This window comes from Ochotona curzoniae, unplaced genomic scaffold (assembly GCF_017591425.1).
Source record: "Ochotona curzoniae isolate NIBS_2020 unplaced genomic scaffold, NIBS_Ocur_1.0 contig_3498, whole genome shotgun sequence".
NCBI lineage: Eukaryota > Metazoa > Chordata > Mammalia > Lagomorpha > Ochotonidae > Ochotona > Ochotona curzoniae.
Window position 1 is genome coordinate 44,386,483 of NW_024465885.1, and position 27,780 is coordinate 44,414,262.

The window sequence follows — 27,780 nt, forward strand, 5'->3', positions numbered from 1 at the left end:
CATTCGCTGGTTCACTCCCCAAGTAGCCATAATGATTGACACTGAGTCCATCCAAAGACAGGAGCCAGGAGTTTCTTCGGGGTCTCCCACAGGGGTGCAGGGTCCCAAGGACCAGAGCCATTCTCCACTGCTTTCCGAGGTCATAAACAGGGATCTGGGTCGGAAGTGGAGCAGCCAGGACTCCAACCAGCACCTATGAGATGCCAGTGCTTGAAAGTGGAGGAGTCGAGTCTGTTGAGCCATGGCATTGCCCCGTCCCTTCCAATTCTAACAGTACCGATAATGTCCCTTGGAAAGCTCCCCTCCTCTCCCCTGCCCCAGCACGTCCCGCCATCCATCCAGGCCGGCCTGCTCCTTGCCCCTTGCTGCCTTCCCCTCGCTTCCATCGCTGCCGTCAGTCCCCTCCTGCTCCGGAAGCAGCCCCCATTGGGGCAGGACTTACTTGCCTGCCTCCTCCTCTTAGCCATGACTTTCTGCCCAGCCCTGGAGCTGGGACATGTGCCCCTATCACAGCTGGGGAAAAGGATTCCCGAGAGATTGAGTGACTTGGCCAAGGTCACACGGTGGGTGGGCTGCTCTGTGGACACACACCTAGAGTCTCAGGTCAGGGGAAGTCATGCCCAGTCCTGCCTTCTGTGTGGGTAGAACCTGGAGTGAGGAGTCAGGCACACTGAGGTTCATCCATGCTCCAGCACCTTCTGGCTTGTCTGGGGGCAGTCGTGTGGGCAGGCGACTCTCTGTTTCAGTTCCCGTGAGGTTCCAGTCATGGCCCCATGACTGGTGTGGGGAATCCCATGTGCAATTGACTTGCTCTCCATCACGGTGCAAATACACCCCTGTGGTCCTACCCCTTCCCTCTCCCAAACTCCCTTTCTTTGCCTCTGCTCTGCTGATTGCCTGATAAGCTATTATGGGTGAACTGGTCTTTTAAAAAAAAAACCAAAACATTTATTTATTTTACTTGGAAAGTCAGAGTTACAGAGAGAGGGGAGACACACACACACACACACACACACACACACACACACAGAGTGCTTCAGCTTCCTTCTGGTGGTTCACTTTTCTGATAGTTGCAATGGCCAGGGCTGAGCCAATCTGATGCTGGCAGCCAGGAACTTCTTCTGGGTCTCCATATATGGGTGAAGGACCCAAGAAGTTGGGCCATCCTCCCACTGCTTTCCTAGGCCATTAGCAGGGAGCTGGATCAGAAGTGGAGCAGCTGGGACATGAACCAGCGCCTATATGGAGTACTGGTGCCAGCAGGTAGAGTATTAGCCTGTTATACCACCATTCTGGCCACTGGTTAATGCTTTTCACCTTCAGGATGAAACATACTCTGTAAGGGTTATTTATTTATTTATTTGAAAACTTGTGTTAGAGAGAGATTGAGATCTTTCATCTAATGATTCCCTCCACAAATGGCTGCAAAGGGCAAGGGCTGGGTCGGACTTACAGCCAGAAGTCTGGGACTCCGTCTGGTCTCTCAGGGCTCCAGGGAAACAAGCTCTTGGGCCATCCTCCACTGCTTTCCCAGGTACATCAGCAGGTTGCCAAGTTAGTAGTAGGTCAGCCGCAGTTTCTACCAGCACCCATGGGGGATGCTGGCACTGTAGCTGGTGGCTTAGCTAGCTGTGCCACAATGCCAGCCCCTGGGATACAGAGACTTTAAGGTAGAATTCTGGAATTATCAGAGAGCTGCCTTCCATCTGCCACTTTGGGGCCAGGGGTCAGGATGTGCCCTTTGGATCCAGATAAAGGCAAAGAATTTATCAAACAAACCAATAATAAATGAAAATAAGGGGGTTGAGCACGGCTGCTAATGGTGCCTTCTGTTGGGTTAGAACACATGGGTGGCTCTCTCACCAGGAAGCTAAGAGTTGAGAAATGAACCTTTAATAAACAAGGCAGGGCAGAAAAATCTAGAATGCTTTTTATATCCAGAGGTCAAGCGCAGGCACCTTGGAGTAGCAGCAGGAGTGAGGAGGGGTGCTGGGTGCTGGGAAGTGTTTCGTTTTTGTTCTTAATCAAGATCCTTTTTTGTTTTAGATTTATTTTATAGGTGCCAGTGTTGTGGCATAGCAGGTAGGGCAGAATTACACACACACACACACACACACACACACACACACACACACACACACACACACACACACACAGATAGACAGAGAGAAAGGGGGAATGGAGAGAGACAGAGAGAGAAATCTTTCATCTTTGGTTCACTCTTCAAATGGACACAACAGCTGGGTCTGAACCAGACAGAAGCCAAGGGTTTGGGCAGCTCCGTCTGGGTCCTCTACGTGGCTACAGCGAGCCAGGCACTTTAGGCCAGTTTCCCTGCAGGGAGTTGCATCAGAAGTGGAATGACCAAGATTTGAACCTGTGTCCATATGGCATCCCAGCGATGCAGACAGAGGTCTAAACCGCTGTGCCTACAGACCCCTTAAGAGATTCTCTTGTTCCCTTTAGGGGATGAGTGTTTGAGAGTGGGAAAAGGAGAAATGAAAACACTTCTTCACACATCCCCTGCCCCCAAAAAAGTGTTCCTTAAACATTATGAAGTATTTAAGTGTCCTTTTTCATTAAGAAAAATGGACTTTGTCTTACTGAAGCAGAACATGAACGAAGAGAAGAAAAGAAAAATTTATCTAAGGTGGTCAGCAAACACAGGATGCGGGGACCAGTGCGATGGCTCAACTGACTAGTACTCCATCTCCAAGCCCCAGCATCCCATTTGGGCGCCAGTTCATGTCCCAGCTGCTCCACTTCCCATCCAGCTCCCTGCTTGTGGCCTGGGAAAGCAGAGGAGGACGGCCCAAAGCCTTGGGACCTTGTACTCACGTGGGAGACCCGGAAGAAGATCCTGGCTCCTGGCTTCAGATCTGCCCAGCTCTGGCTGTTGAGGCCATTTGTGAAGTAAACCAGTGGTTGGAAGGTCTCGCTCTCCTTCTCTCTGTAAATCTGCCTTTCCAATAAAAAAATAAATCTTTTTTTTTTTCAAAAGACAGTATGTTAGAATCCACCATCCCCACACTGGGCAGTCACTGGCCCTGGGGTTGGGGAGGGACGGAAGGGGGTTGTTGCCAAGTGCAGAAGCAGGGGTCAGGCAGAGTCCTTAGAGGACAAAGTACAGGCTGAGAGGTGGAGTTGGGCTCCTGTTGGCAGTGCCCATGCAGCCCTCTCTTGGTCAGAAACAGAACATTTAACAATGGCCAGGTAGGCTCTGCTCAGTCGGGGACAGCGACTTGCTCTTGTCTGAAGGGTTTCTGGAGAAAGTCAAGCTGTTGTCTGTGAAGCGACATGCAAACGTGGCCATTTGGACTCTGGCGGGGCACCACTCCCTTCGTCTGTCCTGGAGTTAATTGTAGGAAGAGATGGTTTTGCAAAGAAGCTTCCAGTTAAGGGAGGGCCTGGGCGGTGGGCAGGGCTCAGAGCAGCTTAGGGTGGGAGGTGAGCAGGACCACCATGCCTGTATCGTACCTGCAGACTCCAGACTCAGACCTGGACTCCAGGGAAGGCTCTGTTACCTGTGTGCCTTTGGTCAAGTTCCCCCAATTTCTGTGTGCCTCAGTTTCTCCAAGAGGAGACGGGAATCATAAATACTAGTCAAAGGAACTTTACAAAACCCATGGGAAGATGAATTATTAAGATTTATTGTTTGAAAGTCAGAGTTAGAGGGAAGGAGAGACAGAGATGGATCTTCTATTATCTGTTTTACTCCCTGGTGGTCACAGTGGCCCAGGCTGGCTTGGCCAGTCCAAAACCAAGAGCCAAGAGCTTCTTCTTGGTCTCCCACATGGGTGGCGGTAACCAAAGTACTTGGGCCATTTTTCACTGCCTCTCCCTAGTGCATTAGCAGGGAGCTGCATCAGAAGAAGGGCAGCTGGGACAAGAACTGGCACCCATAGGGAATGCTGGCGTCAGGCAATCCCCCCCCACCCGCCCCATACCACAAGGCCAGTCCCTGAAAAATTGAATTAAAAAATAAGTTTGGGTGTCAAAATTTTGAAATGCATGCAAATTTTTTTCCTAACTCACATTTTTCACAAACTTTTCAACGATTTCTCTGAAATGATGAAGTTGAAGCACCGACACATGCTAGCTCCATGTCCGGCCCTGAGCTTAGACTCCACAAGGCCAGGAGTACTCACCCAGCCACCTGCACTGAGGTGCTCTTTGGCGCGTTCAGAACCCTGTCAGGGGACCACAATGACAGGCAGGGGTATGCTTAGGGTTCTGGTCCCAGGGACACTCAGCCACAAGTCCTCAGAAGTCTGGTTTATGCAGATCCTGGTCCGCAGCACCTGAGCCCCACTTCCTGGTGGGGCACCCCGAGTCGACCAGCACCAGCTCCCACAGCCCTGACACTGGCTTTACTTCCTGAACCACCTCCAGATGCTCCTTCTGCCAGCTTCTCCGTGTCTCCTCCATCAAGGAGGGACGACAAAACTGCTTTCATTCTCTTGCAGAAAAAAAAAAATTATCTACTCATTCCCATTGACAGAAAGTGGGAAAAATGATTATTCAGGGGGCTCACCCCTCATAGCTGTTGCATGCTGGGGGATGTGCCACACTAACCAACTGGGGAGAAGTGGCCTCTGGTTCACCCTGAGCATGGCACACTGCTGCCCCTTCTCATGCCAGTGCCTGCTGGCAGCCAGGTCCGACACTCCAGGAGGGCCTCCCTGCAGCTGGCACTGCTGCTGCCTCAGACCACACACCTCTTGGGCTGTGAAGTTTCTCTCTTTGGCTTGCCCAGTCGAGGACTTTTTTTTTTTTTTTTTCAAATTAAAAAGTGGAGGGTAAAGAAAAGAAAGTGATCCAACGCTTTAAAGCCCAGTACTAGTATTACAGTGCCTCCTTGTGATGGCATAACCTTGCCTGTGGAAATCTCCAGCGTGACAGTTAAGAGCAAGCCAAAGGTGATAGGCTCCAAACCTTACGTTCAAATCATCTACTAGACCATTTGGTTCCATCCATCCATCTGTCTGTCCATTCATCCATCCATCCGTGTGTCGGTGTGTCCATCCACGTGTCAGTCCACCTCTGACTGCTGGCATAGTGAGGTGCACTCACAGCCTCACCTCCAGTGGTCCTGACCTCATAGGTCATCACTAACCCTGCAGTGTAGAGGCTCAGAGCCACAGCCTTCTCCCAGCTGCTGGTGTGCAGGGTCCCGCTGTGGGCGCTGGAGGATGGGTGCGCAATCCCGACCAGGACGGCTTCAAGTCCTTTCCCATTTGGCTGAGTGGCCCTCCTTGATTTCCAGGCTGTGTGCTGTTTGGGTTTACTGGCCCATTAATCATATTAACAGCCTTCTCTCCAACATTCCAAGTCGAGTTGACCTCCAAGGAGCCACAGCAACAATGCAGCCAGTGGTAGCAAAATCCAAGCGCTCATTTAGACTTAGCCATGGAGAGCAGAATGACTGTTGGTTGACCCTCTCAGTCATGCTCTGATGAAACTGGAAATGAGCCACCCCCTTGCCCTGGCCACAACACCTTTCTGTGGTCCAGCTGTGGCCTGGGAAAGGGGCTCAGCGCTCAGGCCACAGAAGCCAGGAACATCCTTCATGGGATGTCCCGTGAAACCAGACTTCAGCACTGGGGTCCTGCGTGCATTAGGAAGGCGAGGATTCTGTCCCCTTCCCTCACAAAAAAACCGTAGCCAACAACAGCCACGGCGCCAGAGCGGTGGCCCGGGCACTGCCTCTGACAGCTAGACTCTGCTCTTTGCTCTGTCCCTTGTCTCCCGAATAGACACCCGTTAGTAGCCCTGGGGTTTGGGTCCTGCACACAGTTTGTTTCTGTTCCCTCCCAGGGGGTGGTGGTGGTGTCTGTTGGTGGGGAAGCGGCCGGAGCTTGGGGCTCACCTCCCACCTGCGTGTGTCCCTGTGCAGGGCGCTGAGGGTCCGCAAGAAGATGTCGGGGGAGAAGATGCCGGTGAAGATGATCGGCGACATCCTGAGCGCGCAGCTGCCACATATGCAGCCCTACATCCGCTTCTGCAGCTGCCAGCTCAACGGGGCCGCCCTCATCCAGCAGAAGACGGACGAGGCCCCGGACTTCAAGGAGTTTGTCAAAGTAAGGAGCACCCGGCCACCCCAGGTGTCCATCTCTCGCAGCCTGTGGGCATGCGAGTGGGCTAGGGAATTCTCTGCAAGCGTCTCCCCTCCCCCACCTCCCAAAGGCCAACAGGCGTGGGATCTTGGCTAGAATGCCAGGGGATGATGGGGTTCACTTGCAGGATGCCCCTGATGAGCAACGGTGGTGGTTGGATTTGGATATACGAGAATCCTTTGCTGACGCAGGCAGGTCTCTTGCTCTGCTTACCCCTGCTATCCTTGATGACCCCTGAGTTCCTGGCCTGTCCCAACACAGAGAATGGTTCTGGCTGATGACCTGGAGCTCACAGCAGTGGCCCGTGCCAGTCAGCCGGAGGTGCCAGGCCCTCTGCCATGGGTGCTGGTGGGTCCTGGACAGCTGAGTGTCTACCAGGAGAGGTGTGAGGATGGGGTGCCCATGGCCCCCTCTTCCTGGGAGCCCCCCAACCCTGAACCTGAAGTGCTGGGACTGACTTTAACCGTGGCCAGGGTGGGGCCCTGCTGACCACACCACATATACACCAGGCAAATAGCCCACAACTCTTCCAGAGAGGGAATACACTAGGAATTGAATTAAATCACTTCCACTGAACAGGCACATTTGGGTGAGGAAGAGGCATAGAAGAAAGCTTGCTTTTGTGTTTCCGTATTTGGGGGGTAGGCCATGGTCACCCCTCCCCCCCAGGACTCATAATAGTGGATGAGATGTTAGCGTGACCTCTTCCAGGTCAGAGCCTGATGGCAGCCTACAGTCCACCACTTCACCCCCAGTTTCTCTTGCCCAGCCAGTGAACAGGGCCCTCCAGTCACTGTCAGATGAGAAAGATTGTGAAGAAGAATTGCAAGTGGAATGGACATGGGTGGGAGGGGTAGGGTGAGCTAACGGGGTGCCAAGGGCCTCTGGGCAGTGGATGAGGTCAGCACTGGATGAACTTAAATTTGCTGGAGATTCCGACACCAGCCCAGGGTGGGGGATTCTTCGGTGCTCTTGTCCCATCCTCTCCCTGCCCCATTGAGGTGGGACATTCACACACCTTTCCCCAGGGAGTGATGGTGTCCACAGCTGGGGCAGGTCCGGGCACTGATGAGTTTTGCAAGTTTGAGGGCTCACGGCTGCGTGCAACCAGACCCGGGCCCTTGGGCACTGAATCGCCAAGCAGCATCCCCATGGCTTGCAGGCTTATGCACCTGCTTTGACACACGATTTTTACCTGCCACTGAGGTGAGCAGGGATTGGCACAGGCCTTGGGTGGAGACAGGCAGGGAGCGGGAGTGGAGATAAGCCACAGTCTGGGTCTCAGCTCCTGTTCTCCCTGCCTGGGGCCTGGGTCTCCCGGAGGCCATGGGCCGGCTCTGCCACACTCTGGGATCCAGCCCTCACAGCCTGCCTAAGCATTCATGTTCTGATTGCATGCGTAGAGTCTTGTGACTCTTTCCTGTCCCCTCTGGGGGGATGTTGAAGCTGGTGAAGGCATGCACATGGACTTCAGGTATTCTCTGTGAAGCTGGCGTCTCCTCTCGCACATAACCACATGTGTCCCGTGGAAGTGACACCCACGGGAGACACTGCAGCTTAACCCTGGGGGACAGGTCACAAGTGCAGGCCTTCCATTTTCCATCTGGATTGGGCCTCAGCCAGTCCAGCCTTTGCCACGCCTGATGCCTCAGCTGTCACCCAGACGAACGAGGAGGTCCTGAATCGTGTTAGTGTTGATGTCATTGGGTTTGGATCTTGCAGATGTCTTATGTTCATTTCTTTTTTTAAAAAAAAAAATCTCTTACTGCAGAGGCTGGCAATGGACCCCAGATGCAAAGGGATGCCTCTTTCTAGCTTTATCCTGAAACCTATGCAGCGGGTGACCAGATATCCTCTGATCATCAAAAATGTAAGTACTTCACAAGCCTGGTCCAGCAAAGGGGCAGTGGAGGGGCAGGGGAGCAGTGTAGGAGGGTTCCTGGCTTAGCTCCTCCCCTCCCTGGTCCCCCACCATGGGAGCCAGCAGGTAGAAGTAGCTCGTAGATGGTGTTGGGTTGGAGGCTGGAGTCAGCTGCCAGCGAACTTGGGAAGGGAAGATGGCTCAGTGTGCCAAGAGTTCACAGCACAGAGGCTTGTGGTGTGAGGCCGCCTGGCTGCTCCCTGGCTAAGTTGGGTCTAGATGACAAGGCCACCGTAGGATTCTCTGTGGGAGATGACAACTGTTTTCCTCTGAGCCTTAAGTGGGGCAATGTGGAGGTGAGAACCAGTGGGAGATTGGCACACACATGCAGCTGGCCTCTGGTCCCGTGACTGTGCCATCCCGGGGCCGATGGCTCCTGCGCAGGAGGGTCAGGACTGGCTCTTTGTCATGGAGGATGGTCCTTAGAAACCCAAGTATGGACACTGCCGTGCTGTCTGGGCCCATCCAGTGAGAGGTAGCAGTTATAAAGTGTATTCACGTGCCCACACCCACACTCACACACCTACATGCCCTTATGCTTTCAAATGTATTTTTGGATCATGTGTGTTTGCAGAATGACACCCATGAATGCACCCTGTTACCTCCTAATTGAGTATGGTACGACGAAATTCATCCCAGCCATTCCTTTTCTTTCTTTTACTTCTTTGTTTTTTAAGATTTATCTTATTTTTATTGGAAAGGCATATTTACAGAGAGGAAAGACAGAGATCTTTCATCTGCTGGTTCACTCCCCAAGTGGACACAATGGCAGGAGTTGAGCTGATCCAAAGCCAGGAGCCAAGAACTTCTTCTGGGTCTCCCACGCTGGTGCATGGTCCCAAGGCTTTGGGTCATCCTTGACTGCTTTCCCAGGCCACAAGCAGGGAGCTGGGTGGGAAGTGGAGCAGCCGGGATACAAACTGGTGCCTGTATGGGATCCTGGCACATGCAATGTGAGGATGTAATCACTGAGCCATTATGCCAGGCCCCACTAGCATTCCTTTTCTGTCTTTGCCACCTCCTGCCCTGGAAGAAGCCTGCCTCTCCGTAGGGTGACATTTGTTCAGACTCTTCAGGTACAGGAGACCCAGAAGAAGCTCCTGGATCCTGGCTTTGGATCAGCTCAGACTAGCCATTGTGGCCATTTGGAGCGTGGGCCAGCAGATGGAAGATCTTTCTCTGTCTCTCTCTCTGTATCTAATCTGCCTTTCCAATGAAATTAAACCTTAAAATATATGCATATATATACATATACATGTATATATACATATAGTATAAATACACACATATATGTACACACACATATTCAATATATATATATAAATGCTCCTTTTCAACACCAGGGTGGAGAAATTCTTAGCACGGCATCAAGGACAGAAACTTGAAGGCTTTAGTGTCATAGCAACTTAAAACGACTCTTTGAGTCTGGGAAACAACTTGATATTTTTAAGGAGACTGGTTAGAAAGCTTAGGGGAGATCTGTACTAGCGAAATACTTTCTAAGATGAAAGGCAGGAGCTAAAATTGTGGTGCTATGGATTAAACATGCATCTCTGATGTCAGCATCCCATGTTGCATCACTCATCTGATCCTGGCTGCTCTGATGTCAATTCAGATCCCCGCTCATCTACCTGGGAAAGCAGCAGAGGATGGCCCGAGGCCTTGGGCCCCTTCCGCCCACATGGAAGATCTAGATGGAATTCTTGATTCCTGGCCCAGCCTGGCTATTGGGGCCACTTGAGAAGTGAACCAGCAGATGGAAAATCTCTATCATTTTGCCTTTCAAATAAATAAAGTAGATGTTTTGTAAAAAAAAAAAAAAAAAAAAGATTTAAATTATGGGTCCAGTGTGGTAGCCTAGTAGCTAAATCCTTCTCTTGACTCCGCCAGAATCACATATGAGCAACAGTTCCTATTCCAGCTGTTCCAGGTCCCTTGTAGCTCCCTGCTTGGGGCCTGGGAAAGCAGCAGAGGATGACCAAGGCCTTGGGACTCTGCACCCGCATGGGAGACCTGGAAGAGGCTCCTGGTTTTGGATCAGCTCAGCTCCAGCCATTTGTGGCCACTTGGGGAGTGAACCAGTGGACAGGAGATCTGTCTCTGTGTCTTTCCTTCTCCCTGTATCTGCCTTTTCACTAAAAAGTCATAAATCTTTACAATTTTTTATTGTTTACGTATTTGAGAGGATTGCATACCCATGTGGGCCTCCCAATTAAGGGGGGCGGGGCAAGGTAATGAAGCAGGTGTATGGGAAAAATGTTCTTTGTTTTTTATTTTATTTTATCTTCCTTTCCTGTGTCCAGATGTGGGGAATGGGAGGGGCCTGCTCCTGGTTGTCAAACTACACCAGCACCTGATTGGGCCGGCATGGGGATGGGGACGGTCCTTTGATGACACCTTCAGGACCCTAATGTGAGGAAGAATGCTCCAAGTATGTTACATGAGTGGTTTTGATAGTTCTGAGCTGTTACACCAGGGTTGACAAAATCTTTCTAAGGCCTCTTGGTTGAGCAAGTCTACCTCAGCGCGTTCACAGGCCAGGAACATGTTGCAAAGCTTGGCCAGGAGAATTGCCCAACCTGTTCTGTTTTCCGTCCTTTAACAGGGCAGTTGGCCTAGAAACACCTTCTGCTGGCCCAGACAAGCTGGCTGTCGTGCCTGCCATATGCACCTGGGCAGCCTGTCCACTGTACAGGTATCAGCAACTGAGGTGACCCAGTCCGGATACATTCACTCCAAGGTTGGTTCACGTATGTTGTGACTTTACCTGTGGCTGAGGTTTGAGTCCACTGGTCTAACTGGGGAGTCTCCTAAGAAACCTCTTCTTGGTGACCTGAAACTTGACTCTTGTATGTGCCAGCTAGTGCAGAGTCAAGTTTGGTCCATCGCCTGCACCAGCCAATGCTCAAACCAGTGGATGCAGTTGCCTGGTGAGTTCTACTGTAGCCCTTGTGTAAATCGAAGGGTGCTGCAGCCTAGGCCAGACCATCGTGCATCCTCTCTGGCTCCCAAGCACACCCATGGGTGCTGCGGCTTAGCTCAGCCTGACCTGCATTCTGCACCTGGCCTACACATATGCCAGTGAGTACTGCTGTTATATCTAGCCTGACCTGCCCTCATCCATGACTTTTATGCTCACCAGTGGGAACTGCAGTTTAGTAGGGAGTCCCCACAGTTGCTGTACCAAGCCTGTTTGCACCCCTGGATTTTTGCTTGCCAGGGGATGTTTCTGTCCATCCTAACATGAGTCATACCTAGTCCAGGCACTTGCTAGCAGGTGCTGTGGCCTGGCCTGGCTGACCAACACCTGGATCCAGCCACTTGCCAACTGATGGGTGCTGTAGCCTTGCCTGGCCTACTCTGAGACTCAGCTCTCGTGCTCATAAGTGGCAGCAGTGGCCTAGCAGGGGAGTTCCCCAAATTCTCCTACCAGATCCGCTCCCAGCCCTGGATCTCACATGTTTCTGTTGGTGCTGCAGTCATGCCTGACATGACCCTCCCCCAGTCTTGGCACTCAAGTGGATACTGTGGCCTAATCTAAACAGCCTGTACCCATTTCAGCTCTGGTTGTCAGGTGCTACAGCCTAGCCCAGCCTGGCCTACCCCCAGACCTGGCTCTCATGTGAACCAGTGGGTGCTGGAGCCCTGCCCAATTTGGAACACCTTTAGACCCAGCCCACACACATGCTGCAGCCTTACCTGGCTTGACCCCAGTGCTGGCTTTTCTGCTTCCCAGCAGGAGCTGCTGCCTAGTAGGGGAGTTCCTCTGGTTCCTCTAGCTCCTCTAGCAGGCCCATTGGAAGATCTCTGTCTCAACTGACTGGGCAATTGTAAGCACTAGTGTGTGTGTGTAAGTTGATACGGATGACAGACAGCTGGACCCTGCACTGGCTGGCGCACACAGGAGTTGGGTCTGGGAACACCTATGGTGAGGTTTCTTTGGGAATCCCTCCCCAACCCTCCCCCTGCTCAACTGGACTACTGGACTACTGGACTCAAAACTCCAACCATGGGGAAAATCACAGGATCTGTGATCTGTCAGAACTGGGTCTCCTTGGTTACTGGTGGAGTGGAGGTGCAGTGGAGGTCATGCCCAGATGCACATGGGAGACATGACAGATCTTTGAGGCCCACAGAGAATGCCTGGTACCATGGATTGCAGGACAAATGGGACACCTCTTCCAAACAAGCTTTGACAGGAAGTATCTTGACAGATGGAGACTCTAGGGTGGACTGTGTCAATCCATGGAGCTTGGAAGCATTTCCTCAGCCTTGGAGCAACAACATCAACAGTATCTTTGCAGTACCAAAATCACTTAACCACTGTCGGTACATGCTCCACATCAGGGACCCTAGGATGCCATGAAGTAGCAGCCCCCAACCCCCAGGTACTGATGTGGCTAGGCTGCCGGGGGCAACCTTCTCCCCTTTTCTCCTCCCTTCCCCCAGACACAGGAAGAAGAAAAATAGAAACGATTGTCTCATCCGCTCTCCCTCATTTCTCAACCCTCCCCTTCCTAATCAGTGATCCATATGGGTATACGTTCTTCTCAACTATGTAACCATCATCAAAAAATAAATACAATAAAAAAGAAAGATCCTTCTATATCTATCACTCTGCCTTTTGAATAAATAGGAGAGATCTTTTTAAAAAAGATAGAAGACAACTTCTTTGTATCAACATGGAAAGGTAGGCAGAGAATGTTATATGAAAAAATGATAAAACACGATGCAGCTTTCGGTGTGATCCTACAGAATGATCCATTTTGTGAAAAAGAGGGGAGCACGCAGCCTGCAGGAAGCGTGCTCAGGTGTGGAAGGAGTGGTCACTGGCCGGCAGCAGCTCTCCATGGGACAGCATAGGAAAGGACACAGGACACGCTCACGTTTACTCCACACCCTATAGGACTGACTCTGACATGTCAGAGCTGTGTTATGTACCCTTAGCAAAAAAAAAATTTTTTAATGCGGTGTAACCAGAAACAATGACTATAATTAAAAGATCAGTCACATGTAAGTTAATTTGCATCAACATTCTAACAGTTACTGGCATAGAAACACATACCTATAGCTATGCACCAAATACTCAAAACATTTCCCATGGGAAGGGGTCTTCAGAAGCATAGGGTCAGGCTAAGGCCTCAAAGGTGGCACTACCTGTCGCCTCTTACTAGGAGGCTTGACCCCTCACTGGGCCCTAAAAAGGAGTGGCCCTTTCCTGGCACCAGAATGGAGTGAGCATGGACCATGTCCCTGCTGCTGCAGGAAGCTCAAAGTTGAAGTTGCTCAAGGAGGCAGCACGGTGGAAGACACTGTGCCTTGGGCTGGGGTCTCCAGGGCAAGGAACCCAGAGGCCCGTCCACAAGGACAACAGGGCAGCCCAACAGGGGTGGCATCCACTTTACTAGGTAGGACACGGGGATTAAGTACTCCTCACCAAGGTATGGAAGACTTCTCTGCACACCCCTCCTAAAACTGTTTTGCACCTCAATTGTTGAAATGTCATTGAAATAGCCACAGGAATTTGTTCAGACCTTGAATCCAATTTTGACATATTGGTTGCTCAATACTGTGTCAATTTATCTCTTAACGTTATATATTGTTGCTGATATTATATTGGGGCTTTTAATTGACTGGGATTTTGTTTTGTTGGCTTTGCCTTTGGACCGGGGAGGGTCTCCCTAAGAAGCCGCTGAACTTGACCGGACAATAATATGCTGGACTCTATGCTTGGTGTATGCTTGCAACGAAGGGATCTCAACTAAACTTCAACTGTGGTTACACAATGGGGGGCAAGGGACCCACCATGGGGGGAGGGTTAGAGGAGGGGTGGGGGGAATCCCAGTGCCTATAGAACTGTGTCACATAATATAATGTAATTAAAATAATAATAATAATTTTAAAAAAGAAAAAAAAAACAAGGGGTGGCATCTTCTCTCTTTCAGATCCTGGAAAACACTCCTGAAAACCACCCTGACCACAGCCACCTGAAGCACGCCTTGGAGAAGGCGGAAGAGCTGTGCTCCCAGGTGAACGAGGGCGTGCGTGAGAAGGAAAACTCGGACCGGCTGGAGTGGATTCAGGCCCACGTGCAGTGTGAAGGCCTGTCGGAGGTAGCCGCCTGGAGTGCTGGGGGCGCTGGGGCTGGAACACAGCCTGTGCCAGGAGAGGAACCATGACTCTCATTTGCCCACTGCTTCCTCTCTCTACAGCTGCCTCTCTTCTGATTTTAAGCCTTCCATTGAGTTCTGTTTTAAAAAGATTTCTTTTTGTTTATTTGAAAGTCAGAGTTACAGAGAGAGAGAGAGACAGAGAGTGAGAGAGAGAGAGAGAGAGAGAGAGAGAGCTCCTCCATCCACTGGTTCACTCCTCAAGTGGCTGCAGTGACCAGAGCTGGGCAAGCCAAATCCAGGAAGCAGGAGCTTCAAGTCTCTCGCGTGGGTGAAGCGGCCTAAGCACCTGGGCTATCCTGCACTGTTCTCCCAGGAGTATTAGCAGGGAGGTGGGCGGAAAGTGGAGCAGCTGGGACTTGAACCGATGCTCATTGTGCATGGCAGCTTAACATGCTGCACCACAGTGCTGGCCCCTATCCATTGAGTTCTTCAAAACCTCACTCACATTGTTTTCCGTTTGCCGGCAGTTCTGTTTATCTTTGGTAATCTTGTGTCATGTTCTCACCTCTCTGGTTTCTTTCTTAACACCGTTCTATTCTCCCGTGTATTCCAGATCTGATGGGCTCAGCTGTGAAAGTTCCGAGCCTTGTTTTATCTGCTGTTTCTGCCAGCTCATGCTAAGCAGGCTGCATTGCTGGGCATGTCCTGTGATTTTTGATCAACATCAAGGAGTGTGGAGCTCTAGGTGTCTCTTGTCCGAAGTTGCAGGCCTGAGAAATTTGGCACTAGGATCAACCCAACTCAAACATGAAGGGGTCTGGTGGTGGTGGGGTTCTACCAGCTGTGTGATTCGTGGTTGTTAACTTGTGTAAGAACTGCCTGGTGTTTGTCACACATTCTCAGGGACAGATTTTCCTTCGCATCAGGGTCAAAAATAGTAGTTTGTATCTAGCTCCTTCTGTACCTGAGTTTTTCATTCATTCTCCCTGGACCTAAGTGTTTGTGCAAATATTCTAGGAGACTCCCTTCTCAGTCCTTTGGACCCGTCTCCTACCTCAGACTCCATGTGGCTGTTCAAGCAGAAGCTGCACATCACTGGCTCCAAGAGGAGGCTCAAAGTGGGCTGGCATTGTGGTGGGGTGGATTTAAACCACAGCCTGTGGTGCTGACATCCTGTAGGATGCTTATTTGAATTCTGGTGACTCCACTTCTGGCCAAGCTCCCTGCTAACACGCTTGGGAGAGTAACAGAAGATGGCCCGCCAAGGGCTTGGGCCCTTGCCAGCAATGTGAAAGACCCAGATGGAGTTCCTGGCTCCTGGCTTCAGCTTGGCCCAGTCTTGGCTGTTACAGACTTTTAGGCAGTGATTCAGGGACAGGACGTATTTCTCCCTGCTCCTTCCCCCAACCTGCCCCACAACAGCTTGACTCCTTAAAAAGGGAGTGGGTGAGGGATCAAGGCTAAAGCTGACTTGAAGCTTGTTCATCTTCCAACGTTCCAATTTCCACTCTGCTTTTGGCTTCTGCACATGTCTTTGTGTTTATATTTTGCCAGCTTACTTGCAATTAAAATCTGGATTTTTTAGATATCTCACTCAGTTTTTAAAAAGCTTTTGTTGGGTGAATCATTCAGAGTATCTAGGGAACCCTAATTCTAGAAACAGAAGTGTTTCCATTGGCTGCTAATTCTGTCGTTTAACCTTTCTTTTAGTCTCATTTGTTTTATTTTCAAGGTGCATACACACACACACCCACATGCACGTGTGTACCCAGGGTTGCCTACAACGCCTCCCTCCTTCATGCTCCCTGTGGTGTCTTCTCTCCTACAAGCTTGAACAGCAGCCACTGACTACGGAGGACACTGCCACCTGCTCCTCCTAGCCCCACCTCCTGACCCCACACCTTTCAGGGTAGGCCGCATTGTAGATGCTCTTTTGATGGGCATCTGGCTTGTTTCCATGTCTTTGCTATTGTAGATTGTGCTGCTATAAATATAGGATTACAGGTCTCTTTTCCACATGCAGACTTCATTTCTCCCAGAAGTGTATCCCACTGGGTCACACAGCAGGTCAATTTTCAGCTCTCTTGGTACTCTCACACTGACTTCCATAGTGGTTGTACTCACCCACAGTGAAGGAGGGTACTTTTCTTCCCTCATCAACACCAGCAGGTGTTGTTAGTGGAGTTCTGAATGTAGGCCAATCTTACTGGAGTTAGGTGGAACCTCAATGTGGTTTTCATTTATATTTTCTTGACCACTGTGAGGGTTAGGTCAGTTTTGATAACAAATAGTGAAGCTAAGTGAGGCACCAGGTGCTTTGGGAACACAGGATGGTCAGGTGGGGAAGACACCAGAGCAGGCGTCAGTTGGTTGTGTGTCAAAGAATGAAGATGTTTCTCTCACCAGGAGTTAGGTCAGGGGTTATGTTGGGTGCAGCCTGTGCAGGGCATCGGTGAAGAATGCCAAGAAAGGGTGGGCTCAGACTGGGCAAGATCAGCCTGAGCAAGGCCTGGGAATCACTCACAGAAACGTTATCTGGCTCCTGGAGCCCAGGCACCTGGCTGGGTCCTGAATCCCACCGGGCAGTAGGCTGAACTTTGGAAAGGGCACTTTCCTGATGTCTGGCCACATCCCTGGGGAGCTCAGCATCCCGAGTTTCTTCTCTTAGGCCATCACAGAGGAAAAGAGGTCTTGTCGTTTGATCTTAATGACTCACAGTCCCTCCATGACATCAGATGACTGCTCTGGCTCAGCTGCTGTGCAGTGGCTCTAGGTGTGTTTGTCTCCCTGGCATTCCCAGCGAGGAGAAGGGGCATGTTGGTTTCTATGTCCTGACTTACCACTGTGGAGTGGGCCTTGTGTGGCCCAGATTGGGACTCACAGCAATGAGTAAATCTCGAACCCAGTGCTGTCCTTGACGTTCTTGTCTTTGGCTGGAGACACATGAAAACGATTCCTAATTCATCTAAGTGTGGTCTTTAGAACATTCAGGGGAGTGGCAGCTTGTTCCTGTCTCCACCCAGCAGGGAGGCACACAAGTGGCCGTTGTCTGGGTGGTTCTCTGACTCTCTGCCCAGCTTCCCAGGAGGTCAAGAGGAGGAGCACGCGCCATCACCCTTTAAGACACAAACAAACCCCTAGGGGACAGGCCCCAGCAGTGACAGCCAAGCGTCACCTTGCCACATGGCGTTTTCCAGAGCCGCGCCTGGAACTTGGACTGCACAGCCCGAAAAGACTCTGTGTGCAGCACTGAGGCGTCCTCCATTTGTGCTTTGGCAGTGGGACCTGTGGGACTGATCACAGTTTTTTTTTTTTTTTAAGATCTGTTTATTTTTATTTGAAAGGCAGAGTTACAGGCCCAAATGTGACGGCTCAGTGGCTAAATCCTCACTAGCATGTGCTGGCAACCCATATAGGTGCTGGTTTATGTCCTGGCTGCTCCACCTCCCATCCAGCTCCTTGATGTATCCTGGAGAAGCAGTAGAGGATGACCCAAAGCCTTGGGACCATGCACCAGCATGGAAGACCCAGAAGAAGTTCTTGGCTCCTGGCTTTGGATCAGCTCAGCTCTAGCCATTGTGTCCACTTGGGGAGTGAACCAGCAGATGAAAGATCTCTTGTCTCTCCTCTCTGTAAATCTGCCATTCCTATAAAAATAAAATTTTTTTAGAAAAGAAAATAAAGGCAGAGTTACAGGGGTGGGGAGCAGGGAGAGAGACAAAGAGAAGAGAGAGAGCGAAAGATAGATTGTTGTCTCACTCCCCAAATGGCCACAACAGCTGGAGCTGGACCAGTCCAAAGCCAGGAACCGGGAACTTCTTTCTGGGTCTCTCATGTGTATGGAGGGGCCCAACGCCTTGGACCATCCTCTGCTTTCCCAATTTCATAAGCAAGGAGCTGGATCAGATGTAGAGCAGCCAGGACATGAACCTGTGCCCATATAGGATGCTGGTACTGCAGGCAACCTACTATGCCACAACCCCTACCCCCCAACCACCATGATCCCCAGTTCTGCCCCATTCTTTGGGGGTGCAGATAGAGATGAACTTAAGAGCCTGACCTTCCTTCAACTTGTGCCTTGTTTGGGTTTTTTTCTTCTCCTTCCTCAGCAATTGGTGTTCAACTCAGTGACCAATTGCCTGGGACCACGAAAGTTTCTACATAGCGGGAAACTCTACAAGGCCAAGAGCAACAAGGAGCTGTATGGTTTCCTGTTCAATGACTTCCTCCTGCTGACACAGATTACCAAGCCCTTGGGGTCTTCCGGCACCGACAAGGTCTTCAGCCCCAAATCCAACCTGCAGTATAAAATGTACAAAACCGTAAGTTCCGTGTGATATTCGGGGGGCCATGGGGTATCAGGTATCCAAAGGTGACCTGTGCCAGCATTTTAGCAGTGTCTAGGGTGTGGCATGGAGGATACAGTCTGGGGAACGAGGCAGGTTTTAAGATAAGTGGTGATTAGCGATTCCAGCATCACCGGTTTGATTCACGGAACACTTACCAGCTGTTGGGATTCAGTCCAGCGTGCAGGTAAGTGACAAAGCAGGGTGACCCAGGTGCCGTACCATCTTCTACACAGTCCTGCATCCACTGCTCCTCGCTAAAGCTTTCAAGGTAGCCTGAACCATCCTTCCATGCCCCTTCTCTTTCTGATCTAAACCACCCATGTGGTGGATTTCCCTGGGGTGCCATTTTGCTCTGCCCACATCTGGATGCCTGAGTTTCTGTATCCCTGTGTCACGGGTGATTGGTTTTTCCTAATTTGTCTATGTGGGTTTTTTTTTTTTCCTCTTGGAAGCATCAGCCAGCTTGGTTTTGGGAAGAAGATCTGTGAATTGTATGCAGACTGTGGCTGATAAGGTGGTATGAGAAACTTGGGAGGGAAGTGCTTGGATGTAACATGGAAGATCATCATTGCTGCTTGGGCTTTATTTAAGGAGACAAGGGACTAGGGACTTTATTTAAGGAGATCTTATGCAGAAGGACTTAGAATACTCTGCAGAGATGAGAGGAGTGTGTACCATTTGTAATTTGCAACATAGAAAAGTCTATAGGAACACAAAACCCTTACTCTGATCTCGTTTCCTGGGCATTGTGCCATCCTGTCTGGTTTATGGAAACACAAGGTCTCACACACACACACACAGAGTTTATGGGAAGCTGTGCCAGCTGTAATGCCTCCATATTCTTTTCTAGCCTATCTTCCTAAATGAGGTCCTAGTAAAACTACCCACAGACCCTTCTGGAGATGAACCCATCTTCCACATTTCCCACATAGACCGGGTCTACACCCTCCGAGCTGAAAGCATAAATGAGAGGTAAGACCTGGCTCCCTCCTCCTCCCCCACCATGGACATGTGGACAGCAGGTCCTAGTGTCCCCCGGGCCATGGCGCCATGCTCCACCCTCTGGAAGGGGTGGAAGGATGTGACAGTTGCACACATGGCATGGGTTTGTTACAATCATCGTAAATATTGCTTGTGATCTTTCTTGCGCACCTTCTTTGAGACGAATGGAGCAAGTCAGGCTCTCCTGCCCCCATCCCGCCCCCCCAGCCAGATGGCAGAAACCCACAGATTTCTTTGGAGATCTGGGGGATCAGCAGGACCACCCGCACCCAGCCCACCTCCCCTGGCTCCCATCCTACAGCCTGCGGCTGTAATTGCATCTTCAAGATGTTATGGAGCCAAATCAAGCAGATCATTTTCTGAAGGGTGAGCTTGAGGTGGAGCCAGGCGTGTTTCAAGGAGTGCCTGTGCCAAACCAAGAAAACTCGCTCCAGTTTGGAGCACATATGGCTCCCAGGAGGCTTAGAGAAGAAGCTGCCGTGCCAAAGCGCTCCGCTCCCAGGAAGGAGAATGGCCAGCGTATTCCCCTTCAGTCCGGCAGTGGGTCCCACTCTGATGTGGCTTTTGTCCTTCCCTCAAGTGACTTCGCAGGCAAAAGCCTTCTGGCCCTCTTGGGCTAGGCAGCTTTCCAGTCAGGAGACCGTGAGGGCTCCAGAACCGTGTTCCTGCCGGCTCTGCCTCCGTGTGGACTCCGCTCATGCCACCAGGCCTGGCTGATTGCTGACAGGGATTATCATCAGCCACCCCTGGGACAAACAGTCCCATTTCTTTTCCCAAGACTTTGTGGTTGCAACTAAACAACTTGAGGGGGAACAAAGAAAACCTGAGCGTGCTGGAAGCCAAATTTGAACCAAGCGAGAGCCTGCTTCCTGTGTTCTATTTGGCAACTCTTCTCTCATTCCTTGTCCAAGGACCGCCTGGGTGCAGAAAATCAAAGCTGCTTCTGAGCTCTACATCGAGACGGAGAAGAAGAAGCGGGAGAAGGCCTATCTGGGTAACGTGCCGGCTCCTGCGCACTTGTTGAGCTCGTGGGCCTGGATCCCCAGAGGGGCTTGGCAGGGGCACGGGGCTGGGCTGCAGGAGAAGGATGCAAAGTTCAAGAGCAAGGAATCAAAACATGAAGGAGAGGAAAGGAGAAGGAGAATGGCTTTGTAGCTTGGGAGGGAGGCCGATAGGGGTGGGAGTTCAGGACAGGTGTCAGCGTTCAGAACGAAGCATTTCTGTGTTGCTGTTTCTCTTGCTTGGCAGTGCGCTCCCAGAGGGCAACTGGCATTGGAAGGCTGATGGTGAACGTGGTGGAAGGCATTGAGCTAAAGCCTTGCCGCTCCCACGGTGAGTACCCAGGGGTTCCCGCCCTGCCCTGCACTCATCAGTGCCCATTGGTTGCCTTCTGTGCCTTCCTCCCACTCCTGACTGACTTAGAAGCGAATGTGCTATTTCAAATCCTAATTCTTCTCTTACTGGGAAGGGGGAGGGGTATGTGTGGGTGAATGATGTGTGTGTGTGTTTAAACCCTTGTTAGAAACCTAGAGCTATTTGTATTGCTTCCCGGCAAGATCGGAGTGGTTGTATTCACAGTGGATGTGGCATACTCCCAGCCTGAAGGGAACACGCATGAGGGGTCTAGTTCCCAAGCCATCATCCAAGTGTGATGCTTCACTGTGTATGTTTCGCCCTGGGGATGATGCCGGGCCCACTTAGGTCAGCGTGGGGATGGAGTGGACTCAGCACATGTCATTCCTGTCCAGTTGAAACTTAGTGTTCCCTCCAGGGAGGAGCAATCCGTACTGCGAGGTGACCATGGGCTCGCAGTGTCACATCACTAAGACCATCCAGGACACCCTGAACCCTAAGTGGAACTCCAACTGCCAGTTCTTCATCAGAGACCTGGAGCAGGAAGTCCTCTGTATCACCGTGTTCGAGAGGGACCAGTTCTCCCCCGATGGTGAGCCAGAGGTGGCACCCTGTCTCCCTGGGGGACATTTTGCTGCTCCAGGAATATGATTTCCACAGCTGCCTGGGGCTGGCCCGAGATGAGGCATTCACTCGCAGCATGGGCTACTCAGTGGGCACAGAGTGTCTTTATGCCATAGTCGAATGCTGGCCAGACAGGTGATTGTGACCAGGGGAGTGTGCTTGGTTCTGTAACCCTGGGCACCAAGCCATGCTAGTTTACAGAACATGTGCAATGGGGGGGCAGGCATCGGGCACGAAGGTTAAGACGCCACTTTGGGCACCTACATCCCATAGGGCAGTGCCTGGTTCCAATCCCAGATCCTCTGCTGCTGATCCGTCTTCCTACAGAAGAGCGCCCCAGGGCTTGGGTCCCTACCATCTGTGCATTAGTCCCAGCTGGAACTTCTGATTCTAGCCCTAGCTGAGGCAGGCATTGTGGGGAGTGAAGTAACGCATGGAAGATCCTCTTTTTCTCTCTCTCTCTCCCCCCATCTCTCTCCCTGGCTGTCTCTATGTCACTCTGATTTTCAAAGAATAAGAGTATGTAAAAAAAAAAAACCCAAAAAACAATATTAAAAAAAACTGGCCAATGCTAGTGGAGATGTAAGAACCTTAGTCCAGGACCACATAATCCATTGGTGCCCCTGGGGAGGTGTGTCTGCTGGAGCAAGGGGTTGCTGGAGAAGGTTTGCTGGTGGTAAAATTCTATTAACCAGTTTTCTGGCTTGGCTTCACAATGGTCTCTGAGCCACTGACTCTGAGAGGCCATCACTTGCTCCCTCAATCTGGGAGAAACTAGAGATCGTGGTTCAAGCTTATGGTTTCAACTGGATTGTAAGTGAAGAAGTAGAAGTGATGAGAGTGAGGACCCAGGGCCACGGGGCCCCTTTCAAGACTTCATCTCTTAGCATTTCCATTGAATTAGCTCACTGTGTGCTATTGGCTTTTTGCCCAAAGACAGTCATAGACCTGGCTAAATACTTACATTTAAAAATTTATCGGAGAGGTAGAGTTACAGAAAGGGAGGAGGGAGAAAGAGTGGAAGAGAGAAAGAGAGAATCTTCCATCTGTTGACTCACTCCCCAAATGACCACAATAGCTGGAACTGGGCCAGAAGAATCCAGGAGCCGGGAGCCCTTTCCAGTTCTCCCACATGAGTACACAGGCCCAAGGACTTGGGTCCTCCTCTGCTGCTTTTCCAGGCACCTAAGCAGGGAATTGGATCTGAAATGGAGCAGCTGGGACTGCATCCTTATGGGATGCAGGCACCACAGGTGGTAGACTATCCCACTGTGCCACACCACTAGCCCCTGGTGTTGATCTTCCATGGAGTTCAGAAAAGGAAGACACATTTCTCCCGAGGAGACGTGCAGGAGGCCCGGCAGGTGCGCGTCTGTGGGAGAAGGTCTCTGTCTGAGCAGGGTGTGTTTGTTCTCCTTGCAGATTTCTTGGGCCGCACAGAGATCCGCGTGGCTGACATCAAGAAAGACCAGGGCTCCAAGGGGCCAGTCACAAAGTGTCTCCTGCTACATGAAGTCCCCACGGGAGAGATCGTGGTCCGCCTGGACCTGCAGCTATTCGATGAACCATAGGGAATGGCTCCCAGCATGCTCGGAGGACGCCATCCACTGCGAGGTGGCGCCTGTGCCATCTGTGGTCCTCCTCTTAGAACCTCTGGCGTTCAGCCAACAGGGCAGCGGGACAGCAGAGACAGGCCCCCCACCACTCCTAGGAATCATTCTTGACAATCTTCCCCAACTCCTGTTCAGTGAACCAGAATTGTGCATCCTTATCCTTCCCTGCAGGTCTGCTCACGGCCTCTAGGGTTTCCAAAAGCCCATAGCACACCTGCCAGGTAACAGAACTTTGTGTCTGACACCCTCCCTGGCCCAGGCTCCAGATGCAGGTTGACGATTGGTAGAAGTTAGATCTCTGCATCTAGGGTCTGTGTTTCATTCTGGAGAACTCATGTGATCCTGATTTCTTACCTCTTCCAGCCCCCAACCTAGGCTCCTCCTCCTCCAAGGCCCAGTCCTCCATGTGTTGAGAAACAATTGTGACAGTCCCATCATTGCTTTGAAATCCCAATGTCCTGCACTCTCCCCACCTCTCCAGGGAGATGCTATGATGGCCAGTCCACTCATGGATGATTTTGGCATGTGGGCTGTGACAGCTGTTTAATCCCCCTCTAGGCTTCAGATCAACTGATGCCAGTGAAAACACAATGTTGTGTGCACCACCAGGGGTCTCCGTTGAGGTCCCAGCACGAATGGGTGATGACTGCAGGAGCTTGTAGTCCCCCAGAGCTGCCCTATGATGGATCCTATTGCCAGCAGGCCACCAGGACAACTGTTTCCCATGATCCCTGAGTTCAGGTGGCCAGACATTGTTGGAAATTTCTCCCCTCTCCCAGGGCTCCATAATGTGTCATGCCAGGAATCATGGCTGGCAGTCAGCTCTTAGCCCTCACCTGGGCTTGTATGCACTTGATTCTGATTGTCGTGGGGAATCTCAGCAGCTGCCGTGGGTGTGTTCTCCCAGCAAGGCAGGTCCTGGGTGTGACAAGATGAAATGACAAGCCGGAGGTGCGGTGGGAAGATGTAAGGGAAGGGAAAAGCCTCGGGAGCACGTGTGTTCCAGGAGTCTGGGGAAGCCACACACACAACAGAAAGATGGGAGTGTGCTTGTTGCCAGGATCGGGGGTATATGGGAATGTACGGGCATGTGCCAAGCTGTTTGGATTCTTTGATTCTTTAGCCTTCAATGCCAGGATAGAGGACAATTAATTCGATAAGAACTTGACTTGCTAATGGAAAAGTGTGGGCCATATTTTGTGCGCATGTGGTGTTCTTGTAATGGCTGTGGCCAGAAGCATTCTTTGCATGTTCTTGGCATGAGAGTCTAGCTTTCCTGTGTGAGGTGGTTTTTTTCTTTGATTGTAGGTCTTTGAACTCAATTAGGGGTGGCAGAGAACCTGTTTTGCTGGGAACGGTGGTGTTTTTAGTTTCCCATAAGAACCTTGTCATATCTCAAGCAGTTTTTTTTTTAAAAAGCGTGTGTTGGAACAGGACAACCAAGTTTACATTTCATACTTTGAAGAAACGCTTTATTATTTATTTATTGAAAATAGTGTACAATTTTGTATCCAGGACAACAGATACCTAAGTATTTTTTTTTAAATAAGCAGATTATCTCCTTTAGTTAGAACTTTGAATGGAATATGTTATAGACCAAGTTTAACTGTAGGCATGATTTGTTTACCACTTCCCAGCAGAAAACATGGCTAAACTACTTTTACGTTTGTATTTTCTGAGGTTGTTATGAAACTTCTAATGAAGCCTTTAAATAGACATGTGCAACTCAAACGCTCCTCTTTCTATAGCCGATAGTTTGTGCAGTGTAGCTACGAAAGACATCACACTGTAGTAGAAAAAAAGTATTCAGTGTATAAACGAGGTCATGTTGAGCCACCATCCCCATCCCTTTCTTCCCGTTCTCTTGTTGTTGACTTTATTTTCGTGTTAATGTTGGACATCACTGTGCAAGTAGGCAGGATGTGGTGTGCACAACAACAGACATAATACTTTTAGGTCACAGGTCCTACCCTCCAGAGTCCCATTTTACAATTAATGTAGCATGAAGAAGCAATATATGAATTCCACCCCCCACCCCACTGAAATGGTTTTATTGAGTGTCCTTGAGACGCTCCTGTAGGATGGCAAGTTCTGGATTCGCATCATTGTATTTGCTGGTGCAGTTTGTAATGTGACTGATCATACTTATGGATGAATGGACTGACTCAGATCTGGCTGGTATTCATGTCAGGAGATACAGGAGCGTGGGTGATGCATATAATCTTAAACCCAATGGTCCCTATCCTTCAGTGCTACCATTTTGACCATTTGGTCTACCTTTCGGGGAGATGGAATGCCCTTTATCAATAACAAATATGTCTTCTGGCTCCTTTCCCCCACTAAGTACAGGGTTTCTTTAGGTCATGCTTCCAAACAGTGTCCCTCTGTTCTGAGCCACACTGAGAACTTCTTCTGTACCTAGTGGGCCATGAAGAGGCATTCCTGGTCACCTGCCGTGCTCTGACCTCAGGCATCCCAAGCACTCCTGGTACACCTCATTGACTAGCTTTTCTGAAGGGAAAGTCCACTTCTGGGTCCTCTGGGGACAGAGGTTTACATCTTCTAGGGAGAGAGGTAGCAGCCTCTCCTGCAGTCAGGTCTTTTGACCACAGGAACCTGAGGATGTGGTACTGCAGGCACAGGCTTCACCCACGATGGGCAGAGAAACCCTCCAGGCATGAGTCCCCAGCAGTGCTGAAGAGACCCTGGCCAGGCTTCCCAGGTGATCACTTGATATTGAGCCCCTGGCATCTGATAGCAGAGGACAAATCCCAGCTCCCGAAGGACATTAATGGAAGAGGAGCCATGGCTTTTCTCCCCTCCTTGTTTTTTTGAATACAACTTAAAGCAGGATTGATTTGTGTATATGAAAAGAACTGATTTCACCTGCATTTAACTGGGCTGGGATCCTGATAGAAAACAGGTGAATTTGACCACTTGCAATACCTCAGGTGGCCTCCATGAGTGTGTCCCGGGCAGGAGATCGGGGAAGGTGGTACTAAAGCTTGCCTGCCAAGGCTGGATAGGGGCTGGCTGGGGTGACCCTGGAAGACCCTGGCCATCCAGAGCAAGGATGGGCCAGGATTCGATGGGATGATGGATCCAGAGAGTAATGTGCAAGGCACTGCCAGTTGGCTTCCCAAGGTGGAGCCCTTAGCGTGGACCGTAGAGGAGAAGGCATGAACAAACGAACAAAGGAGAGCTCTGGCTCTTCCCATGTTTCCTCACTGTTTGGGCCTTCTTGATTCATTTGCACTTGGTTAGTGGGTTTGTTTGATTCTTTTATTTTCCATTTCTTTTGGGCTTAGAGACTTGCTTTGCCCAGCACTGTCACAGGGGCAGCTGGCACACCCATGGTATACACAGTGGGATCTGTAAGGCTTGCTTTGCCTTCAGGGGGTTAGGTCTTGAGCTCATCCCCGCAGAGGGGTAGAGAAAGCTGGCCCTCGACACCCTCAGACTGTGGTTGTGGCCCCTCTCAGAAGGCTCTGGGTGAGCCTATTCATCCTTCTCTTTGCACCCCCGGAGGCTGGAATGCCTACAAGGGATTCTTTGGTTTGTTTTTCCAAAAATAATCCAGCCTAGTTACTAAGACTCACCTGGCAGCGCCCCGGGTCATATCTTCCAGTTAGCATTCCATCAATATTGTTGCCATGTTCTTTCTCCTTTTTTTCTGTAGTAATCCAGTAAGGCAGAAGCCTGGTCCTTGTATTTCTCTGTGTGTCTGATCTGTCTGCTCAAAGGACCTGTTAAAGAGGGACCCTTCAGGCTGGGCTGGTGTGAGTGGGGTTTGGTTGGCCAGTCCCACAGGGGGACAGACCGGAGCAGACAGGCCAGTGTAGTGGGCAGGAAGGGAAAAGGCCCAGGACCCAGCATGGGCTCCTGCCCTGGGTGCAGCCTCCTCCCCTACCTCCCGCAGGTCAGCACACAGTGAGGATGAGCTGGAAAAAACTGAAAACATTTCTTTTAAGTATGCTGGATTTGCCTTGCCTTGCCTGCCTGCCTGGCGTCCCGACAGCAAGGGGGGAGTCTGCAATTAGCTGTAAGGCCAGCTGTGATCACAAAGGGGTGGTGTGAAGCAGCCAAAAGCAGAAAGCACATCTGAGGCTCCAAGGGAACAGACTAGGCCACCCAGGTCCTCCTTGCAGCCCTCCCACCAACTTGCTCTTAACAGGTGTAAGAGAATGCAGGTGAGAGCACCTGGGAAGCCCGTGGCTGGCCTTCCTCCCTTTGGGGTCTAAGCTGAATGGTTCTGCTGGGTCAATGCTGTCTTGGAAGAGGCTGTTCAGAGAAATCCTGTGGCTAGGTATGATGGGCTGGAGAAAGTAGCTGGCAGATCTGCCCCCTCCTTGCTTGCTTGCTCAGAGTAAGGTCCCTGCCCCTTTGTGCTTGGAGAACAATGGTTTACTTGAGTTGGAGGAAAGGAAAAGTTTTAGAACATGTGTTCCTTCACCTTGTGTTGTCTTCGATCCTGGATATATGTTGGTGGGTCATCAGGCTCTGCAGAGCCATCTGTAGCGACCAGGAAATAATCTACCCTTGATGAGGATGGAAAGCGTCCTGCCCTGAAGGACGGGACATTCTCCAGTAAGCAGTGATTAGGAGTGTCTGAACCCTGAGGCTAACACACTCTCTGAGGCTTGGGATCCCTCAGTGGTGTTGCCAATTAGCCCGAGAGTCCCCAGCTTT

General features: G+C 50.8%; 1 protein-coding gene across 1 annotated transcript in view; it reads left to right on the plus strand.

The window, feature by feature from the left end:
- The window catches only part of ITSN1 (intersectin 1), a 203,128-nt gene extending 180,079 nt beyond the window's left edge, over window positions 1-23,049 (plus strand). The window contains exons 32-40 of the mRNA XM_040980773.1: window positions 5,897-6,080; window positions 7,888-7,986; window positions 13,983-14,150; window positions 18,260-18,472; window positions 19,350-19,471; window positions 20,413-20,495; window positions 20,750-20,833; window positions 21,273-21,446; window positions 22,901-23,049. Coding sequence (XP_040836707.1) covers window positions 5,897-6,080; window positions 7,888-7,986; window positions 13,983-14,150; window positions 18,260-18,472; window positions 19,350-19,471; window positions 20,413-20,495; window positions 20,750-20,833; window positions 21,273-21,446; window positions 22,901-23,049 — 1,276 coding nt within the window. The remainder of the gene's footprint in view (window positions 1-5,896; window positions 6,081-7,887; window positions 7,987-13,982; window positions 14,151-18,259; window positions 18,473-19,349; window positions 19,472-20,412; window positions 20,496-20,749; window positions 20,834-21,272; window positions 21,447-22,900) is intronic.
- Window positions 23,050-27,780: the final 4,731 nt, after the last annotated feature.